At 32.9% G+C, this 22,486-nt stretch overlaps 4 protein-coding genes across 5 annotated transcripts; 2 read left to right on the top strand and 2 right to left on the bottom strand.

The window, feature by feature from the left end:
* Positions 1–3,170: 3,170 nt before the first annotated feature.
* On the bottom strand, positions 3,171–3,735 carry LOC126667144 (flowering-promoting factor 1-like). Its single transcript, XM_050360109.2, has one exon. The coding sequence runs from the start codon at positions 3,677–3,679 to the stop codon at positions 3,341–3,343; it is 339 nt and encodes a 112-aa protein (XP_050216066.1). The 5' UTR covers positions 3,680–3,735; the 3' UTR covers positions 3,171–3,340.
* Positions 3,736–11,284: 7,549 nt separating this feature from the next.
* Positions 11,285–11,916, bottom strand: LOC126669972 (flowering-promoting factor 1-like). The gene has a single exon (XM_050363628.1). The coding sequence runs from the start codon at positions 11,852–11,854 to the stop codon at positions 11,522–11,524; it is 333 nt and encodes a 110-aa protein (XP_050219585.1). The 5' UTR covers positions 11,855–11,916; the 3' UTR covers positions 11,285–11,521.
* Positions 11,917–13,638: 1,722 nt separating this feature from the next.
* On the top strand, positions 13,639–20,857 carry LOC126667295 (uncharacterized). Of its 2 annotated transcripts, XM_050360266.2 has the most exons (7): positions 13,639–13,907; positions 14,648–14,729; positions 19,062–19,272; positions 19,358–19,490; positions 19,575–19,874; positions 19,959–20,063; positions 20,378–20,857. In XM_050360266.2, exons 3-7 carry the CDS (start codon positions 19,064–19,066, stop codon positions 20,789–20,791), a joined length of 1,161 nt encoding a protein of 386 aa, XP_050216223.1. In that variant the 5' UTR covers positions 13,639–13,907; positions 14,648–14,729; positions 19,062–19,063; the 3' UTR covers positions 20,792–20,857. The 2 variants fall into 2 exon arrangements, with proteins under 2 accessions (XP_050216223.1, XP_050216222.1); XM_050360265.2 differs by lacking the exons at positions 13,639–13,907; positions 14,648–14,729 and having other exon boundaries at positions 18,975–19,272.
* LOC126667294 (uncharacterized) lies at positions 16,585–18,991 on the top strand. The gene is made up of 4 exons (XM_050360264.2): positions 16,585–17,533; positions 17,618–17,935; positions 18,012–18,111; positions 18,185–18,991. The coding sequence occupies exons 1-4, from the start codon at positions 16,611–16,613 to the stop codon at positions 18,866–18,868; spliced, it is 2,025 nt and encodes a 674-aa protein (XP_050216221.1). The 5' UTR covers positions 16,585–16,610; the 3' UTR covers positions 18,869–18,991.
* Positions 20,858–22,486: the final 1,629 nt, after the last annotated feature.

Here is a 22,486-nt window from a genome sequence, read left to right as displayed (position 1 = left end):
TACCAAATATACCATGATCTTTAAATGTTGCCAATTTGATCCGTCATTTATTCGATTTTTGTCAAATATACCCAAGGCTTGGGTATATTTAGCAAAGATCAAATAAATGATGGATTGCAATAAAAAGTTAAGTTTTGTTTGCGGAGTATTCTTTGTAAGGGGGTTTTCCACATAAAAAAGAGCAGAGTTCCAAATTGACAAAATTCAAAGATCATGATATATTTGATAAAAAGGTTATAGTTGTGGGCAAATAAGTTCATTTTTCCTTCTGAAATTAAAACTCTAAAAAAGATAACTAAAAAAATAAAAAAGGTATGAGATGTAAAGTTGTCAAAAAACTGAATACCGAGGTAATAAAAGTTTAAAACACAGTAATTTTTTCTGAATTTAACTAAAATTTATTTTTTTTAACAAATTTGGTGCAGATTGGGTATTATTGGATTCAAGATTTTAGGGGTAAATTTCCTAACCCTATAGCTTTGCCTGCTTAGCCTAAGAAACTGTCACGGTCCAATTTTTTGAATTGAGACTGACGCTAGAGAATGAGAATATTTGCTCCGAAATTCATAGTAAGATTAAAACCATTATAATTTTTTCACGAATAAATAATAAATCTTAAAAGATTTATAAAACCGGTTTTCAGACAATTCATTCATTTTTATTGGGGCATATTTAAATTAAACTTTTAAACCGGCCGGTAAGAAAAGTAAATCATAATTTGAGCCTGCATAAACACTATAGTTGCATGATATCAAACATTATATTATATCCAAAATTTTGTAGTATAGCACAAACCCGATTGGCAACTGTTTATACATAAATATGTGTGCATGCAGCATGCACATATACAGTGATGAAATATCAGAGTATGTAAACGGTATCATCACCTAATACTAGTATGCAATGTAGTTTCTATTCTAGGCTACTACAGCGATATAGATAAAGATTTGTGACGAAAATATCTATCACAAATCCTTCACAAAATATTTTTATGATATTTTTTCCATCACAAAATATTTATGACAATTTTTTTTTGTCACATAATATTTATGACAAATTTTTTTCATCACAAAAAGAATTTGTGACTAGAAAATTAATGATGGGAAAAATCTGTTACAAACAATAGTTCTATTGTTTGTGAGATTGCAGTTTGTGACAGATTTTCCTGTCACTAATCAATAATTTTTTTAGTATAGTGTCGTTTATTTTTGTTTTATATAATATTTATTTTTATTGAATAATTTATACATTATTTATTAAGTATATATTTATTTTGTATATACTATGAATTGCAAGAAGATGTGGCATTTCTAGACAATTTTGTCTAGATGGAATATAAAGTGTAATTGAACTCGTGAAAGTTATTGAAAAGAAAGCAGAAGTGCCATGCTGTCTTTAAAACACATTCTTAACTGAACACGTGGCATAAGAATTTTCACACGTGCGCTACACGTGGTTTATAAATTTTTTGTTTATCACCTCTCAAAAAAAAAATTTTGTTTATCATGATTTATATTTAAAATTATTGAACATAATTTATTAATTACATATTATTGTGATTTATATTTAAGATTGTTGTATGTGGTTTATTTATTGTCATTTACATTTGATATTATTTAAATATATAATTAAAAAAACAAAAAAGTAAATCAATAATATACATAAATTAATGTATATGACCATATAAAGACGGAAAAACATAAAATGTATTAGTTGTATATGATTTTCTTAAACCTATTTCTTACAATCCCCTAAATTTAACCTATGTATGTTGTTACTATTCATTCAAAATCATACTCTTTATTTATATATAATATATTATTTGTATAATTGTTTTAATAATAAATATGAATATTTTTTTTATGATAAGTTATATATACAAATTTTTAAAATTTATAATTTATATTTGAGATTGTTGAGCATGATTTTTTAATTTTATATTTATCTTGATTTATATTTGAAATTGTTGCATGTGGTTTTCTCTTTTTATATTTATCGTGATTGATATTTTTTAAATGTAGAATTAAAAAATTTAAAATTAAATCAATAATATAGATTAGCAAATACACATAGAAAGATTCGATGTTACTTATAAATTACGATATTGTATATTTTATATTTAAAATTGATGCATGTGGTTTTCTCTTTTATATTTATCGTAAGTGATATTTGATATTATTTAAATGCATGATTAAAAAAATTAAAATTAAATCAATAATATAGATACGCAAATACATATAGAAAGAGTCGATGTTACTTATAGATTACAATATTAGATATTTTATTAGGATTATAAAAGACTTCTAAATAGTTGATTAGGATTATGAAAGATTTCTATATAGTTGATTAGGATTAGGAGAAGGAAACAATTATAGAATGTGTAGAGAATTTTTATAGCTATGAAAGTGTTAGTGATTGATTAGGATTAGAAAAAATTTCTAATGCTTAAAATTTATAAATTATGAAGAGGGTATTTTTGTCCATATATGAAAGTGTTCCCCCCACTAATACACTTTTATATATGTTATAGATTTATTTTTATTGAATAATTTATACATTATTTATTAAGTATATATTTATTTTGTATATACTATGAATTGCAAGAAGATGTGGCATTTCTAGACAATTTTGTCTAGGTGGAATATAAAGTGTAATTGAACTCGTGAAAGTTATTGAAAAGAAAGCAGAAGTGCCATGCTGTCTTTAAAACACATTCTTAACTGAACACGTGGCATAAGAAATAATACTAGTACCTTAATCCCACATCACGTGGAGGCCCTTTACTTTTTAGGGTAGAATCTTCATCTGCCATTCCCAATTAAAGTTGGCTAAATACGCCGATTTAACCCTTAAATTTTATTTAGTGTACACTTGTAACACTCATATAATTTTTTGGAAAATAATTCTGTAGTATAAACTTTTTCATTGCCAGTGATAATCATATAATGAACCATATAAAAAAGATCGCTAATTACTCTTTTGCTAATAACTTAGACTGTCAGAATATCAGCTTTGTTCATTTTGGACAATTACCTAGGTGAACGCATGGCCAAAAAGGTATAAATGATCTTCTTGCTGTGTTATCTCTACGCCAAAACTTAACTAGTATCTGTTTTCACATTTTGTATGTTTGTTAGAAAACAGACAGCAAAAACTTATTGAAGATTCCTTTTTTTCATCATTGATCGATGCTTATATTAAACACAATACTATATTTTACTTCACACTATTACAGAAGAAATTTTTGTAAAAGAAAAGAAATGGAAATGAAGAGCAATCCAAATTCCAACTTTTATTATACAAACATCGGGTAGCTAGGCAGGCGAGGTAGGTTTATTTGTTACATATCACGGACATGGAAGACATGGGGGTTCTTGATGACAATGTCGTACATGTGAACAGAACTGAACTTTGAGAAATCCCATGGAAGAGAGATTAGGTCAATCGAAGAGCGCTTGTGAAATTGGAAAAGATCAGAGTCTCCTCCGTAATACCTCTCCCATCCTAAACCTCTCAGGATTTGCTCCAGACAAGAGTATGATGTTATAGCTTTACCGCTCGGCAAGTGCACCAAAACCTTATTTCTTCTCGACGAAACACTTCCTTGTCTTCCCTCTTCAGCTCCGGGATTTTCCAGCATAAAGACTCCATTGTTTTTGAATACCCAAACTCCTGACATTTTTAAATAATGTGTTATAGTAAACGACTACTGTTTTAGTATTGGTGTAGTTTAGGGTTTTGGAAGTGGATGATTGATGAAGAAGAGATTGGAGGGTTTATATAGCAGCAAAAGAACAAATAAAATTAAGGGATGCTGGGGTTAAGGTAGAGAATATGGACACAGTGGGTCCGAATGGTTTCAAATAAGAGGGTGCAAAGATTCTTGTAGGGTGTGATTTAGGACACATGTACCATCTCTATTTGTCTATGGGAAATGAAGGAATATCTCTTGTCTTATGAAATCAAGAATCTTCATTTTTCTTACCAAAAAGAAATGAAAAGTCAATCAGCTAAAGATTAAATATAATATTTCACGAGATATCCACGTGTGAAGACCTCTTCTGTTTGAGGATTTGGCAACTGATGATACATCCAATTCCCATCTGCTTAATTCTACTTACAAACATATTATCCAAAACAGTAGCGTACCTACAAAATGATTTCAAAGTGCTAACTATATGTATAAAAATAATTAATCATTTTTTAGAGCAGAATTTAAAATCGGTAAATATATACGATTAATTCCGATCAAAATGGACACACGAGTCCGTCTGTGAGTGGCTCCGCCACTGAATTCCAAGCAATTGCAACAATTTCAATCACCTACTGGCTACTATGACTATGTATAGATTATTGGATTATCCAAAAATTTAATGATCAGGATATGCATCAAATGCTGATATAACTATTTAATTGTAGAATTGGCGTATGAAACAACATTTGAGGACGTGCGATTATGTATGCAGAAGAAGATTAGGGTAACATTTGTCATACATAAACGTAATTAAAGAGAGGACCACAGCGCACACTAGAATAAATATTTGGATTATTTGATTGTATAAAAAAAAAAAGATTGAATGGCCATATGAGATCACATGGCCTTCCTCAACTGGTCCTATAATAAGGACCGTTCTTAGCACTCCACTTTTTTCATTTCTATCAATCTCTAACCCCAATTCCACATTATAAAATGCCTTCTTTTAAGGATTTTGCTTAATTAATTACCCAATAAATATTTGGAGTATCATTTTTTTTCGATAAAATAAATCTATCTATAGATAGTTTGTTCGCTAAATAAAACATAATTTAAAATTTATAAAATTTTGTCACATTATTTTTTAAAATTTCCTAAATATATACAATTTCTTTAGAGCTTCACATAATAATATCACGCCATGTTAGTCACAAAATAAATATGAATATATTTTTTAATGTTTAAAAATAATGGATAAAACTGGTAATTTTTTTAAATTATTGATTTCCCTCGCAAACGAACATATTGTTTGTAAATAAATATGTATATTTGCCTTAATTTTTACTTTCTAAATTCGACAATATATGTCTCTCTTTCTATAGTTATTCAAGAAAACTTTAGATATTTGAATGCGTGAACACATATCCACTTCAGCTTCCTTTCTATGAAAAGCAGCAGAATCATTCCATTTGTTTCCAGGGAGTTCCAAGAAAATCTTAATCTATAGTTTTTCCAAGATAGAATTTGGCACCAATAATGATGCCAATATCACATGTCTCGTGTTTGATTTTCGGAAGACAAACAAGTTGTGTTTGTGGGGATCATTCTATATGTTTTAAATTTTTAATTATAGGTTCAAAGTAATTGTGCTTCAATTTGAAAAAAATGTCCTAATCCGTGTGTGACATAAATAAATTTTTTTGTTAAATGATAAATATATTAGCACTGCCACAAAGTGCGGCAGGCAAAAAACGGGGCTACAAGAAAATCGGTTAGATTAAGACCGGAAAATGAAATCAAGGCTCCTAAAAACATCATTACCACTGTACGGAAAAGAAGGATTGTGATATTTATAGTGAATCACACCCTTGGAAACACAAAGAGAAACTAAGTCTCTGTAGTCCGACGTCGTCTCTTTGAAAAAATTTTGATTCCTCGCTTTCCAAAGTTCCCAAACACTAAAGAACCAAATCGTATCCCATAATTTCCTGTATTGAACTTTTGCTAGAGAAATCCATTCAAAGTAGAAACTTTTGATATCCGAAGGTGCCGACCAACCTGTAATCTGAATGCGACTAAGAAGATTACACCAAAAAATCCAAGCATTATTACAGTGCAAAACTATATGAATTCCAGTCTCCTTCTCACTGCAATTTGCACAGAATTGCTGATCTACAGTTAATACACCACGCTGGATTAGTTTAATATTACGATTATATATACTCCCTCCGTTTTAGTTGTCCATTTAGCTATATATATTTGTCTCTAATTAATTATCCATTTAAAATTTTAATGAGATTTTAGCTATTATCTTCCAAATTTACTCATCTTAAATAAACGATTTTATGTTTTAATTTAAAAAACATTTATTAACTAATAGAGTTATATTAGTTTTTTTTATAATACTAAACAAAATGAATACTATCTTGTTATGTGCAATATTGGCTAAATGGACAGTTAAAAAAACAGAGGGAGTATTATTCATTCATCATTTGAAGCACTAAAAAAAATTAAAATTGAATGAAAACGGAGGGAGTATATATGGTGCGAACAGATACAAAGCATTGAATGAAAAAAATTTAGGTGTTGTAACCTCAATTAAAAATTGACTATAGTTTTAGGCTTTTTTTTCGTTATTTTTCCAAACCTAGAAGCACATTAAACTCTTCCAAAAGGTTTTAAGTGTTCATTCTACCTAATTAATTTTATGGAAAAATGTATTTATCTAACTATAATTTTAACGTTTTTTTTAATATACCATGATCTTTAAATTTTAATAGTTTAATCCATCATATTTTATATTTTTACCAAATATATTCACGACTTATTTGAAGCTGACATGGCGCAAGATTGTATACGTCACATAGGATAAATCTTGTACGTATACACGAATAATATTGCGCTACATCAACTCAAAATGAATATAACAAATTTAACAGAAATCAGAGAACATAAACTTTGATTATATTGATGAGTTTTGTGATTACAAAAACTGAAATTCAAACTACAAACTTAAAGCTATTTATAGACTAATATTATGAGCGGGAAATGAGCTGTAATTACAGCTGTAATCTAGCTGTAATACAGCTGTCATACAGCTGTAATCTAGTTGGCAAAGACAGCCATCACAGCAGCCATATGGAGGAGTATTCTGAGCAGCTTGGAGGAGTATTCTGTGTTACCCCCCCTCAAGCTAGACATATGAATCTAATATGTCTAGCTTGACGGAAAAAAAAATCATGCAGCAGCAGCTTTGTATATTACCACAAGACTAATAATAGCACACCATAAACCACAAAATTTGTAATAGTACCATTTTGAAAAAACCAAAGTAGCATATATTTGTTCATTTGTTTTCAGCAGTTTAAACCTCTTATCAAGAACAAAACAGAACCAATAAGCAATCCACCAGCACGTTTGCCTTCAATGTACATATTTTCTTTTGAATTGGACTTCATTAATAACTCTTTATGAAGCAAATGTCTGGTACTCTTTCCCTGAATGAACACACCTCTTTGTATTGTTTCTTTGTAGATATTGTGACTAGCAGCCATATGCATTTGACAACCATTTCTCATTGAGGCATTTTCTCAAACAGATAGTGAGCATTATTGAAAAACTCACTTTTCTCCATAAATTGAAGGATTTCTACAATAACAAACAGAATTAGGATCATATTAACTGACATAGAACTCAAATTCAATCTAAATTGGAATAAGAAATCGAATATGACGAAAAAAAATGATCCATGAATATGAAAGTTTCATAATGTGAATCAAACAAGAATTGATGACATAAAATGTGAACAACTGAAATCAATAGAGATAGAGATGAAGAGAAGCTCAGTTCGAATCGCTAACATTGAGCTGAATAAAGCTAAAAAAACCTTGAAAAAATCTGCTGAGATAGAAGAATATTGTTCACAACTATCCTGAATTAGAATAGAAACTGAAAACACCGATAACGATGAAAATAATTTGTATCAGAAATATTGAGAAGAGAATGACATTTGGAGAAAAATTGAACAAGAATATGATGATCATATCAACACCAATAATGATTGTCACTGACAATAGAATTTGAAGAGAAATGAAAGATGAAGAAACAAGAAATTTGAATCGAAAGAAAAATTGATGAGAAAGAACCTAAAATTGAAATTGTGATATGAGATCAAAGTTGAATTATCGATAGCAATAGTTCAACATTGAGATAAAATGAAGCAGAGCTTGAAATTCATAAACTGAGCCTCCATTGATGCAGCTCCAAACATGAACAGAGAAAAAATAACTGTCGATGAATACCGACACGAACAATCAATCAAGAATCAAACAATAACAATCAAAAGAATATCAATCAAATCAATCTGGATCACTTGGATACAACGGAGAACAATAACGATTGGAAACGCGGCGGCAACACCGGTGGCAATGCCAACTCCCGGGCTCGGACCCGCTCCGATACCATAACAGAAATTAGAGAACAGAAACTTTGATTATATTGATGAGTTTTGTGATTACAAAAACTGAAATTACAAACTACAATCTTAAAACTATTTATAGACTAATATTATGAGCGGGAAATGAGCTGTAATTACAGCTGTAATCTAGCTGTAATACAACTGGCATACAGCTGTAATCTAGTTGGCAAAGACAGCCATCACAGCAGCCATATGGAGGAGTATTCTGAGCAGCTTGGAGGAGTATTCTGTGTTAAAATTAACAATATTACAATAGTGCAACTATTTTAATGATGTATCATAATGTGATAGGCTAGTTCATGGATGACGTGATAAACTGAGTATACGTAAAAAAAATCTGAGTATGAGTAATTATATTTTAATTTGACAAAGATCGAAAACAGATGAACTAAATTTAAAGATCGTAATATATTTAGTAAAAATATTAAAACTGTGAATAGATAATTTTATTTTTGCCTAATTTTAAAGATTCGGATTCTGCTTGTTGTTGATGATCTCATCAAATTAAGGCATGTACCTTGCTAATCAATTAATTCACGAGTAAATTATATGTATCATCAATACTTAATTCTGTGGCATATGTACTTATTTAGTTACATGATAACTTGCTATAAATTATGTAATTACATTCTAGTTATTAGTCTCATACAACAAGACTAAGAAGGTTTCAAAGCTCAAAATAGATAAGTTGCATTTTAAAATAAGTTATTTTTTAAATAATTTAAAAAAAGCGTTTGTAAAAAAAATAGTACCCACAACTTTAGCAGAATGCTATCTAATATTTATATCATTTAAGCTATAACTCGCTGGTGCATTTACAAACACTATAGAAAAAATGACTTTTGGTAACGGTCTATTACAGTGACTATTAAAATCGTTACAATATATATATTTTTTTATAACCACTATTTTAATATTGTTTCTAAATATAATTATATTAGAACGCCTAATAAAGTCGTTATTAAAAGTTATACTTTTAGCAACGACTTAATTTATACCGTTTTTAAATATAATTATCTTACAACGATTAATCATGTCATTATAAATTTATATGTTTTACCAATTATTTAATTTGTGTCGTTTTTAAATATTATCATTTCACAGCGATAAATAATTTCGTTGCTAAAAGAAAGAAGAAAAATCTAAAATTCCACATTGAAAATAAGTGAAATGAGAATGATGCTTCCTCATTATAAAAAAAAAACCACCTTTAACTATAAAAATAATTTTTTACTTTTATTGTAGTATATCAATGAAAAGTGAAAATATTAAATTCTGATAATATTTTTATTTTAATTATAAAAATATAAGTAAATATTTTTTATAAAATTATATAACATATTAAAATAATAATTAATATTATAATGTTTTAACAACGATTTTTTTATCGTTATTAATATCTTTTAGCAACCAATTTTATAGATTTGGTAAAACATATAGCAACGGCCAATAATAGAAAACGTCGTTATGAAAAACATTACATTACGCCAACATGCACAACCAAGTTTACCGTTGTTAAAAACTTTTAACAACCATATTTTGAGTTTTTATAACGACAACTGGAGTTTCTAAAAATTAAATTTCTTGTAGTGAAATAAAATGATCAATTTTTATATATGCCATATTCCTATTGAAGAATAAAAATAAAATATTAATAATATAAGCAATGAGAACATTGGATCTATTCCTTGTAACTAACTCTGTTTATAAAAAGACATCTCTTTAAACTAATTTTTCTTATCATCTAAGTGCTTAAACTTTATATAAAATAATGATTAAATGAATATTTATATCCTTTAACTTTAATAGATTAGTCACTTAATATTTTTTTTAAGAGAAATCGCTTACATAATTTTGACAATGACTATTTACACACCTAAATTTAATTCGTTTTATATTTGAACACTTTTGTCCTAGTTAACATATTGTGTATGCCACAAATGCGCAAGAGCACGCGAGACTTTTAATATATTTTTTTATTTAAATTTATTTATAAAAAATTAATTTCATTTATATAAAATTTATTTCTATTGTTTTAGTTAATATATAATCTCCTTTTCATTTATTTTTACCTTATACAATATTTATTTTCAGTTTATAATATTGTTTAATTTTTACTAATATTTATTTAGTGTAAATTGTCAGGGTCAATAAATATTAATGACAAACAATTCTACTTTATGCAAATAACCTTTGATCTATTTAAATGGTATAGTTCATTTTTTTTTTTTTAGTGTCAGTAAATTTTAATATGTATTAGTTCTGGTTTATAAAAATGATTTTATGGTTTGTATAAATAATATAGCTTATTTTGTTTCTTATGAATCTCTTTATTGTTTAATTTATATTTATTCTGAAGTTATTTTTGTGCTAATAAATTTTAATATCAGATTTTTATATCAAATAATGTGATGATTTTTAAAAATATTGCCATTTAATTTTATTTTATATATTATTTAATTTTTAATAAACAATTTACATAATATTTATTTGGCATAATTATTTTTAAAATCAAATCTTTGATTTTTTTATCAATTACGACCAAATTTTTTAATTTTTAAAATTATTTCAAATTTGAAAGATTTTTTTTAAATGTTTCCAAAGCTTTAAATTTCATTTTTCAAATTCAAAGTTTTTCATATTTTATCAATTATGACCAAATTTTAAAAATTTATCTAACTTTTAAAAAGATATACTATAAAATTTAGTCGCAATTGATAAAAAGAAAACGTAAAAATTTAGAGTTAAAAAAATAAAATTTAAAATTTTAGATATAATTACAGAAAACATCTAAATTGGACATCATAATAAAAATTAAGAAATTTGATTATAATTGATAAAAGATGCATTTAAAAATAGCCGGGCCTATTGATTTTTTATATACTATCATGAATTGCTAAGGCGATGTGGTGGCATGTCTAAACTGTTTGGCCTAGGTGGAACAAAGTGCAACCGAAGCCTATGACAATCATATAATGAAGCACATATATAAAGAAAGATTGCTAATTACTTAGATTGGCAGATTATTAGGTTTCGTCATTTTGGACAATTATATAGGTGAATGCATGGATTGTAAATAATCATATCACGTAGAGAAACTGGGGCCATCTGTATGCAAAAATTAACACTTCAATTCAACAAACCATTACTATTAAAGAACACAAATATAAAGATGCAGATTGCAGCTAGGAGATTTTAGTACAGCTTCCACTTTATTGTTATATATAATAAAATTTCTGATCCCAGCCTGGTTGCTGGCTAGTTGACTTCACACTATTACAGAACAAATTATTAAGAGCAATCCAAATTCCAAGCATTATTATACAGACACGGTTACGTAACTAGGTTGGTTACATATCACGGACATGGAAGACATGAGGGTTCTTGATCACTATATCGTACATGTAAACAGAACTGAACCTCGAGAAATCCCATGGAAGAGAGATTAGGTCAATGGAAGAGCGCTTGTGGAACTGGAGGAGATCGGAGTCTCCTCCGTAATACCTCTCCCACCCTAAACCTCTCAGGATTTGCTCCAGACAAGAGTACGATGTTACAGCTTTACCGCTCGGCAAGTGCACCAAAACCTTATTTCTTCTCGACGAGACACTTCTCCCCTCTTCAGCTCCAGGATTCTCCAGCGTAAAGACTCCATTGTTTTTGAATACCCAAACTCCTGACATTTTTAATAAATTTGTTACAGAAATGACTAGTTTTTTAGTTTGTTGGTGTAGTTTAGGGTTTTGTAAAGTGGATGATTTGATGAATAAGGGATTGTGGGCTAATTTATATAGGCGAAGGAGCAGCAAAAGAACAAATAAAAATTGGGATGTCGTTGTTAAGGTGGAGAATATGGATAGAGTGGGTCCAAATGGTTTAAACAAGAGGCTACAAAGATTCTTGTAGGGTATGATTTATTTAGGGCACATGTACCATCTCCATTTGTTTATAGGACATGGAGAATCTCTCTTTTCTCTTATGAAACCTAAGAATCTTCTATTTTTTATCCTTAAAAATTTAAAAGTCAATCCGCTAAAATACATTTATATAAATATTTCACAAGATATCCACGTGTGAAGACCTTTTTTGTTTGTGGGTTTGCCAACTCTTGATAGTTCCACTTTTTTTGGAGCTTCCATCTACTTAATTATAGGAATTAAATATTTTTATGGTTATTTACTTATATTATTTTCATTCAACTATGTTATTTCTATTATTTTTACAGCATTTCTTACTTAATAATTTAATTTTTATTTTTAAATGCAGAAAATTCTACGATCAGTTCAAGTCCAAGTTTGATGCAGTGGCAATTAGTACATATGTAAATACTAATATTTAACTTGAATTGCTTGGATAATTTCTAATTATTTAAAAAATACATATTATTCAACTATAATTTTTTATGAAAATAATTTAATTTAATAACCATAAAAACTATTCCAATTCTATTTAAGTTTAATGATGCCAAAAAAAAATTAAATAGTTTTAAATTTTATAAATCTATCAAAAAATTTCAAAACCTGTAATTTCATTCCAATTTTATTGATTCGCTGGAAATCTATTAAGTTTTTTGAAATCAATTTAATATATTTAGCAATTTGTCAAAAACATATGATATTCCAATTGTCAACTCTTGTTTTTTTTTTAAATTAAAAAATTACACATTCAATTGCTACACAAATATAAGTAAACTAATTTTCAATAGGAAAATGATTTATAACCCATCTTTTTAACCTAATTTACGTGGCAAAGTATCATTCGTCCAATTCCCATCGAAAAATGTATATCTCAAAAACAGAATTTAATCAATCCACTCTTTGATTGACACGTCAGGCGGTACAAAAAGGTGGGTTAAAAGTGTTGGATGATATAGCATTACTCGTTTGAATATTAGATAGATTTTCAATAAAATTATCAAATTAAGATAGATTTATAACTTCTAAAAATAATTAACAAATTTTATTCTTTTTAGCAACATTAAACCTTCTATTTATCGTGCATGCAAGTAATTGAGAACGTGCCATAATGTATTGTACACTACTAAAAAACAGGCAATTCGCGACGGACATTAGCGACGGAATGCATTTCCGTCGCTATATGACTCTTTTAGCGACGGACTTAGCGACGGATATAGCATCCGTCGCTGATTGTGCTTAGCGACGGATAATCCGTCGCTATTCCGTCACCAAATTGGCGGGACCTTGGCGGGAAGCCCTGGCGCCTATTTTTCCCTGCCAATTTTAGCGACGGATAGACAAATCCGTCGCTAACCTCTGCAGTTGTCAAAACGCAGCGTTCTGGCAAAGAAATTAGCGACGGATCGTAACTATCCGTCGCTAATTTATTACCAGAACGCTGCGTTTCATTTAGGTTAATAATTAGCGACGGATAGTTACAATCCGTCGCTAATTATTAACCTAAATGAAACAGACGCCTTTCTTCCTCAGATTACAGCAGTTTTAAACAAAAAAAAACAGACGCCTTTCTTCCTCAGACGCCTTTCTTCCTCAGCCTTTCTCATTTTCCGGCGAATCCTAACCGGCGAATCCTCTCATTTTCCGGCATCCATCTTCCTCACCGGCGGTTCCTCTCATTTTTGGCGTTTTTCATCTCCTCCTTTGCTCAACAGCCGCTGGTTTCGCCCTCCACCGCCTGCCACCGCCTGCCGTCGCCTGCCTCTGTCGCCGCCGTCAATCAGCCGCCTCCGCCATTCCACTGAACCGACCAGTCACAAAGGTTAGTTATTTTAATTATTTTTTGTTAATTTTTATTAACTTTTGTTAATTAATTAGGCTATAATTTTGTTAGTTTAATTGTTAGATTAAATAGTTTATATTAGATTAGTTGTATAATAGGCTAAATAATTATTTGAATAGGTTAATTTTTTATTTTACGTTGATTTGTTATTAAATTATTTAATTTAAATTGTGAGTTATTAGGCTAATTAATTGGTTAATTAAGTTAAATGGTTATTGAATTTAGATTATTTAATTATGTTTACTTAGGTTAAATAATTGTTATATTAATGTTTAGGTTAAATAGTTATTACAATGTTTAATTATATTTTTTTATTTTATTTGGTTATTTAATTGTTTAGGTTAATTCATTATTAAAATATTTAATTTGATTTTGTTATTAGGTTACTTAGTTATGTTTTATTTTAGGTCAATTCATTATCAAAAAAAAATTTAGGTCAATTAATTGTTACATTAGAATAAATTTGTTGGTTTATGTTATTTTATTATAAAAATATTTAATTAGATTTTTTTAATATTAGGTAAATCAATTGTTAAATTAGGCCAATTAATTGTTTACTGTGGATTGTATTTTGGTATGTGAATTGTAAATTTGCTTGCAGGACTTCCCTGAAAAATGGGTGATGCTCGTTTTTAGGGGAAGTGCTGTCCAATTTTTTTTTTAAAAAATGGATTTATTAATTATATAACAACCAAATAGTGAAACCATTTGCGTAACAGGTTTGATAGCCGTCAGTTGGTTGCAGCGGTCCGACATTCCTTATCTTTTCTTTTTATCTGTTGCGGTTCTGCTCTGCAACAAGTAAGTACTGTTATTATTATTTTTCATTTATAATCAGTTAATTTATAAGCTGTTACACCCCAAAATGACCTCGATTTTATTCCCACCGAATAAAATCGTAAACCTAGCCGTAGATTTCCCGTCCCGTGTGTTCAAGCGATTGAACGACACGGGATTGTACAGTTTGTACAGTTCGCAAAACTGGTCCTCCCGTAGCTCGGTCACGAAATTATATATGTCTAGTAGCGGTAGAAAAATATTCGGTTGTTTTCCAGCGTTTGTTCTCCGGGTAGATGTATAGTATATGTTCTGTAACGCTTATTCCTCGCGGAATATATAATTAGCGTTACACCACATATACTACATATCGCACTGAAGGAGAACGACGCCGGAAGGCTGCCGAATATTTTCTCCGTTGCTAGGCATATATCGTGGCCGAGGTAAGGGGCGCTAGTTTTGCGAATGGGATAGGTCCATACCTTTAAAGCAGTCAATTACATTGACTTTGCTATTTCCGAGCGAGAACCCCTCTTAATTATCCGTGCTACAGTAATGGATACAGACCGAAGTTGGATGTATAAGCGGCTGCAGGGCGGGTTGCTATACCCAGGCTTTGACGAGCGCGTTCAGGAATTTGTTAATTTTGCTTTACGTCATCCCGCGTGTATGAGTGGGCCCGAGATTAAATGTCCCTGTCCTAGGGCAAGATGTAAAAATACGAGTTATCGAGACGTCGAAACAGTGAAGCTGCACATTCTGCAGAAAGGGTTTGTGGCAGATTATAAAGTCTGGGTTTTTCATGGGGAGGGAAATGTTTTAGATCCTCGTCCCGTTGCACAGATGTCGGAGTATGACGTTGACATGGAAAATGAGGAGGAAGACGATTTCAGCTCCGTTCAGAGAATGGTTATCGATGCTGCTGGTCCAGAAGTAGTGTTCACGGAGGAGGAACCGAATAATGAAGCTAAACATTTTTATAATATGATGCGTGCAGCTGAAGAACCTGTATACCCCGGTAGTAGCAAACACTCTCCTTTGTCTGCGGCTGTTAAAATGTTGGACATCAAATGTCGACATAGTGGGTCAGTGGCTTTAGTAGATGATGTGACCGAATTTATACAAGAGCTGCTTCCAGAGGACAACAAGATGCCGAAGAACTTTGCCGAAATAAAGAAGATGGTTAGAGGTCTTGGGTTGCCGGTTGAAGTTATCGATTGCTGTTTACGCAACTGTATGATTTATTGGGGGTCAGACGCGGATTTAACGCGATGCAAAATTTGCGATCACGAACGGTGGAAACCGGCCCCTAACGGAAATTCTGCGAAAAGACGAGTTAACGTCCCATATAGGAAAATGTTCTATTTTCCTATAACTCCGAGATTGCAGAGGTTGTACGCTTCTAAAGCCACTGCCAAGCATATGACGTGGCACGCTGAACACGAAATGGTTGATGGAAAGATGTGTCACCCGTCAGATTCCCCGGCGTGGAAACATTTTAGTGAATTGCATACAGAGTTTGCGGAAGAAATTCGAAATATCAGACTAGGCCTGTGTACTGATGGGTTTCAACCATTTGGGGCCTTCGGGCAGAATTATTCATCATGGCCAGTAATTTTGACACCTTACAATCTCCCTCCAGGAATGTGTATGAAAGATGAGTTCATGTTTTTAACTGTTATTGTCCCTGGGCCTCGAAATCCTAAACATCAAATGGATATTTTCCTGCAGCCGTTGATAGCTGAGCTAAACCAACTTTGGGAATTTGGAGTCCAGACATTCGACGTTCATAGGCGACAAAATTTTCAAATGAAAGCGGCACTGATGTGGACAATTAATGATTTTCCCGCTTATTCAATGTTGGCTGGCTAGAGCACATCTGGGAGACTGGCTTGCCCTCACTGCATGGAAAATACAGATGCTTTCACGCTGAAAGGGAGTAGAAAACAGTCGTGGTTTGACTGCCACAGAAAGTTCTTGCCTCGTGGTCACCCGTACCGTCGTAACACAACTCAATTCCGTAAAGGGAAAACCGTAAACAAAGAATTCGGACACCCGAAAACCGGAGAAGAATTGTTGGCAGAGGTGGACAGTCTGGGGTTTATGAAGGCATATGAATTTGGGGCTGAGAAAAATAATGCTGCGAAGTCGGAAAATTATGGTTGGAATAAAAAAAGTATTTTCTGGGATTTGCCGTATTGGAAAACAAATCTCATTCGTCACAATCTCGATGTCATGCACATTGAGAAAAACGTATTCGACAACATTTTCAATACGGTACTAAATGTTCCCGGGAAAACGAAAGACCATGCAAAATCTAGAGAGGAGTTGAATGACATATGTGATCGGCCTGAGTTAGCTAAAGATCCGGTTACTGGGAGATTTCCTAAGGCGATGTATGCTTTGGACAGGGACGGGAAAAAAGCTTTACTTGAGTGGATTAAGTTAATAAGGTTTCCAGATGGCTACGCGTCCAACTTGTCCAGATGTGTCGATACAATCGGTCTGAAAATGCATGGAATGAAAAGTCACGACTGCCACATTTTTATGCAAAGACTTCTGCCAATCGCTCTCCGTGAGCTATTACCGAAGGAAGTCTGGGAGCCTTTAACAGAGCTGAGTATCTTCTTTCGTGAGTTAACCTCCACGTCTCTAACAGAGATAGATCTAGATCGTATGAGGCTGGAAATCCCAAAGATACTGTGCAAGCTGGAACGTATTTTTCCGCCCAGCTTTTTTGACTCCATGGAACATCTACCCGTACATCTGCCGTACGAAGCTATGATGGCAGGTCCGGTTCAGTATCGCTGGATGTATCCATTTGAAAGGTAAAGTAATTGAATTTTCTCAATTCTGTGTAGCAGTATATATTTTGACATGTCATGTTCACTAACTGAGGAATGTGGAATCAGATATTTGAGAAAGCTGAAAAAAAAAGTCAGCAATAAAGGGAGGGTGGAAGGAAGCATCAGTAGCGGATACTTGAATGAAGAAACCGCAAAATTTGCAGCTTATTACTTTTCAGAAGGTGACCCAATGATACCTGAGCGGCCGCAAAGGAATGAAGTTTATGACATTGAAGTCGATGACGATGTGGACAGACTATCTATTTTCAAGCCGCACGGGCAATCAGTGGGTGCTTGCCGCAAGAGATATCTTGAAGATTCTGAGATTGTTGCTGCTCGGACATATGTTCTGTTGAATTGTTCAGAAATTGAAAATTACAGAGAGTAAGCTTTAATACAGTTGTCAATGTCATATCCAATAATTATTCAGCTTGTAATAATTGTTTTCTTCTTAACTAAGGGTTTTCGAAGGCGAGTTGCGCAGAGAAAACCCTGAAATCACCATCTCTCAAATTGAAGCGAAGTTCGAGAGTCAATTTGCCTACTGGTTTCAACAATACGTAAGTATTTTACAAAATACTTTTCGATTCTTTCAATAAAAAGTTCTGATTTATATACACTTTTACGCTACAGGTGCAAGATCCAACTGTTTGTACTAATCCCTTTATTCTTAGTCTCGCTAAAGGACCTCTTAGATCAGTAAGAACATTTAAGGGGTACCGTGTAAACGGATTTAAGTTTCAGACTCAAGCTTATGGGGAGGAACAGCTTACTATGAATAGTGGAGTCTGCGTGAAGGGAACTCAATATGTCGACAGCGAAAATGACTTTTATGGAGTTCTGACAGACATAATTGAGCTGGAGTATCCGGCTCTTCCAATGAAGACGACTGTCTTATTTAAATGCGAGTGGTTCGACCCAGCACGAAATTCTGGCACAATTAGTAACAAAAAATACAATATGGTGGATATTAATAACAGAAGGAGATACAATAAGTATGAACCATTCATCTTAGCCGAACAGGCCGACCAGGTTCATTACCTGCCATATCCTAGTAAAAGAAGGGATAAATTAAATTGGTGGGCAGTTTGCAGGACAAAGGCAAGATCTGAACTTGACATGCCCGAGGGGATTATCCCGGCTTTTCAAGACGTGATAGAAGAAAATCCTCTCATTGTTGCAACGGACGACAATTCGACATATTTAGCTGATGACAACGGAGAAGCTGAAGAAGATGCGTTGTTCGTGCCTCCTGATGAAACAGAATCTGACTTTATCGCATCCTCATCAGATGAAGATGAAATTGAAGAACTTTAGTAGCTTAGAGTATTTTATGTATTAGCATGTTTCTTAATTATAATTATGTTTTATAATTATTTATTCAAGTGTACTATTTTAAATTGAATTCATATTTCTTAGTTATATGTTTCACTTATGTTATATGTTTCACGTATGTAGTTTTATAATGTGTTGTTTAGTTTTGGAACAATTAACTTGACAATTAGTGCAGGTATGAGGGGTCGAGGCTCAGGCGGAGGCTCAGGCCGAGGATCAGGCCGAGGATCAGGCCGAGGACGGGGGGACCCTACCGAGCCCGTAGAGGAGCAGCATCGTGAGGAGGCTGGAGGACCTGTTCAGCCTTTGCAGGAGCGTGAGGCAGGCGAGCCCCCGGCCATTTTGGACAACCAGGGTAGGGCGATGGTTCGTCCGGACCCTAGCAGGTATGATTAAAGTTTTTTTAATTTTTTTGATTTTTAGTATGGAATTAATATGTATGTAATGTAAATTATGCTTATTATATCACAGGACAATGTTGCTGGACTCTGGGCCTGTTTCTCGGGCTATCCGGGATATTTTCAGGCAGTGCTGGTTCGAGACTGGATCAGCATGGCGCTTTCTGACAGCGGACCAGAGGGAGTTCTATTTTCAGGAATTTCAGGTAATTAAATTTAAAATTTAATATATTTAAGTTTTGGTATTTGTGAAAATTCTAACTCAAAGCTCATGTTATTACTGTTTGCAGAAGAAGTTCTGGTGGGATGACTCTGCGTACAGCGAGGAGGTAATCAGACGGGTCTTCATGACCCATGCAGCCACCCGGTACAAAGACAACATCCACAAGATGAGGAAAATGCAAAAGAAGCATACATCTGTGAATCAGGAGATCTGGGAAGCCTGGAATGCATTTTGGGACACAGAGAAGGAGAAAAAGAAGTCAGAGACAGCTCGGGCAAACCGGATGAGTGAGCCTGCGGGCCCCGGTTCTGGTCCTGTCCGCCATACCGGAGGATCTCGCTCTGCTATCAAGCATATGGATGTGATGGTTTGTTTCTAATCAGTAATTAAATTACTTAAATAACGTATTTGTTTTATTTTAATACTTAATAAATCTGTATTTTTCTGATAGGCTAAGGAGCTCGGCCGGAAGCCGAGTGCGACAGAGCTGTACAGTCGCCTTCATAAAACGAAGGCTGAGAAGAAACCAGTCGACAAGAGGGCTCAGGATATGACTGTAAGTCCTTATCACATTAAAATTCTATAAGTTGTGTATATAGGCTTAAGTGTTGAATATATTATATATGAAGTGTTAAACTGTATAGGCTTAACGTTTGTGTAATTAGAACTTAATATATTTGGTTGGTTGGGTTATATATTGTAATTTGCTGTAATTTGCTTGCAGGACTTCCCTGAAAAATGGGTGATGTTCATATTACAGAGGAAATGCTGCCGAAATTTCCTGAATAATTAGAATTATTAATAAAGTGTTATGTTTTTTTATTTGTTATAAAACTAAACTGATATGTTTTGTAATTGTTTTGTACGTAGGACGCCATCGCTGAGAGGCTTGCTGCTGCGACACAGTCGCCGACCGGAGAGGGGAGCACCTCGAGTCCTGTGGATGAGACGCAGATATTTATGGATATCGAGGGCGTCAACAAGAAGCATCGGGTGTACGGCCTGGGTTCGGCTACCAGCAGATATGTAGGCCCGAGTATCAGACCGCAGAGAGGCAGCTCTTCACGGACATCACAGCAGACGGATGAGGAGGTCGAGCGCCGTGTGCAGGCCGGCATCCAGGAGGGCTTGCGGCAGGTTGAGCAGCGGTTGGCGGCGCAGCAGGCCAGCATGGCACAGATGATACGTGATGAGATTGCACGGATGATGCCGAATCTCCCACCAGAGTATCAGCCACAATTTCCCCCTCCTCCGCCAGACGGTGGCGATACTACAGATTTGTAGTTTCCTGTTTATTTTATTTTCTAAAATATATTATGTACGATGTTTTTTTTCAGACAACGTTTTATGTATACTTTGATATTTTATTTTATATATATATATACTTTTATTCAGTTTCAAATAGGTGTAATCTAAAATAAAATTTAATTACTGTATTTAGCAGGTTTTAAACATCAGTGAAACACAAAAACAACAGAAAACGGCAGAAATTTGCCAAAATAATACAAAATTGGCGACGGAATTGTCAGGTTTAGCGACGGATATTTCCGTCGCTAACCGGTCACAGTGAGACGAACTGTGACCGGTTAGCGACGGATATGTCCGTCGCTAAACCTGACAATTTAGCGACGGATTATCCGTCGCTACTATATCTATATCCGTCGCCAATTAGTCTCAGAATTCGTCTCCAAATGAGACTAATTGGCGACGGATTGGCAAATTTAGCGACGGCAATTCCGTCGCTAACTTTGCCACGGATTGAAAATGTTGGTCGCTACTTGTTTAGCGACCAACATTGTGGCGACGGACATAATCCGTCGCCATTCCGTCGCTAATCACCATTAGCGACGGAATTCAACGGTTTAGCGACGGAATAGTCCGTCGCTAAACCACTGTTTTTTAGTAGTGGTAGAAGATGATTAATGAACAAAGAAACGTAATTAAAGAGTCGGCAAGAGGACCACCACTTTATATACATTTGTACTATTTCATTATCAAACCAAAAGAAGAAGATTGGGTGGCCATATGAGATCACATGGCCTCCTTCACTCTCCCATTTCCTTTCCTATCAATCTCCAACCCTAACTCCACATTTTTTCTGTCCTATGTTAGAATCATTGCTCCGGATAACTCAGATCAAGTTATAAACAATCCATTCAAAATAATAATAAATTCTTGTCAAAATTTCTTAAAATTATATCATATTTAAAATTCGGATTCACATACTTTCAATTACTTAGAAAAATGCTTAACACTCGATCGCAGTTCAACTCGTTTTAATGAATTATCTTCCATATATATAATAATATCATTTTTTTAGTTAACTTTCCGAACATCAATGAGCTGTAGTTCAAATGTTATAAGCGTTGGGCAGCAAACTGCTAAGGCCGTGGGTTCAATTTCTCCCACAATTACTCTCCCTTTTCTAATTATAAAAAAATTAACTTTTCGAATCCAACATGTGTCAGTTTTCGATTCCTTTATTTAGTTATTTTCTCAACAATTCTAGAGATTGGGAGAAGAGAATCAGATATCCATTTCAGCTTCCTTTCTATGAAAAGCAGCAGAATCATTCCACTAATTAATTCCTCCGGAGACTTCTAAGCAATTCTATATCTCTAGTTTTTACAAGACAAAAAAAGGCAAGCATGAGCATGCTCACTTGGCTCCAATTAAGCTACCAATACCACATGTCTCTTGTTTGATTTTTACAAGACAAAAAATAAGTTGTTTTACATACAAACAAGTTGTGTTTGTGGGCACTTCGTTCTTTATGTTTTATTCAATTCAAACCAACTTTATCACACTTACTTACACACTTCCAAATCAACCCTATTATCAAATCCATGCAAATTGCAAACTCAACTACCTAATAAACGTTGAACAAAGTATATGAATTTGTGATTTCAGTTTCAGACGCTCGTATGTATATTTACAACTTGCTTAATTCCATTTACACTACGTTCTAGTGGATACAAA

The sequence above is a fragment of the Mercurialis annua genome, linkage group LG2 (genome assembly GCF_937616625.2).
Source record: "Mercurialis annua linkage group LG2, ddMerAnnu1.2, whole genome shotgun sequence".
In the NCBI taxonomy this organism is placed as follows: Eukaryota; Viridiplantae; Streptophyta; class Magnoliopsida; order Malpighiales; family Euphorbiaceae; genus Mercurialis; species Mercurialis annua.
The sequence above is the reverse complement of the archived record's forward strand: the minus strand, read 5'-3'. Positions and strand labels throughout refer to the sequence as shown.

What these genes read in the sequence shown, in the direction of transcription:
- LOC126667144 (XM_050360109.2), bottom strand. Translation starts at nt 3,679, where the DNA reads ATGTCAGGAGTTTGGGTATTCAAAAACAATGGAGTCTTTATGCTGGAA.
- LOC126669972 (XM_050363628.1), bottom strand. Translation starts at nt 11,854, where the DNA reads ATGTCAGGAGTTTGGGTATTCAAAAACAATGGAGTCTTTACGCTGGAG.
- LOC126667294 (XM_050360264.2), top strand. Translation starts at nt 16,611, where the DNA reads ATGGAAAATACAGATGCTTTCACGCTGAAAGGGAGTAGAAAACAGTCG. An exon ending in TGGATGTATCCATTTGAAAG is followed by an intron (nt 17,534 to 17,617) that starts GTAAAGTAATTG and finishes ATGTGGAATCAG; the next exon opens with ATATTTGAGAAAGCTGAAAA. An exon ending in CCTACTGGTTTCAACAATAC is followed by an intron (nt 18,112 to 18,184) that starts GTAAGTATTTTA and finishes TTTACGCTACAG; the next exon opens with GTGCAAGATCCAACTGTTTG.
- LOC126667295 (XM_050360266.2), top strand. Translation starts at nt 19,064, where the DNA reads ATGAGGGGTCGAGGCTCAGGCGGAGGCTCAGGCCGAGGATCAGGCCGA. An exon ending in GTTCGTCCGGACCCTAGCAG is followed by an intron (nt 19,273 to 19,357) that starts GTATGATTAAAG and finishes ATTATATCACAG; the next exon opens with GACAATGTTGCTGGACTCTG. An exon ending in AGAGGGCTCAGGATATGACT is followed by an intron (nt 20,064 to 20,377) that starts GTAAGTCCTTAT and finishes TTTTGTACGTAG; the next exon opens with GACGCCATCGCTGAGAGGCT.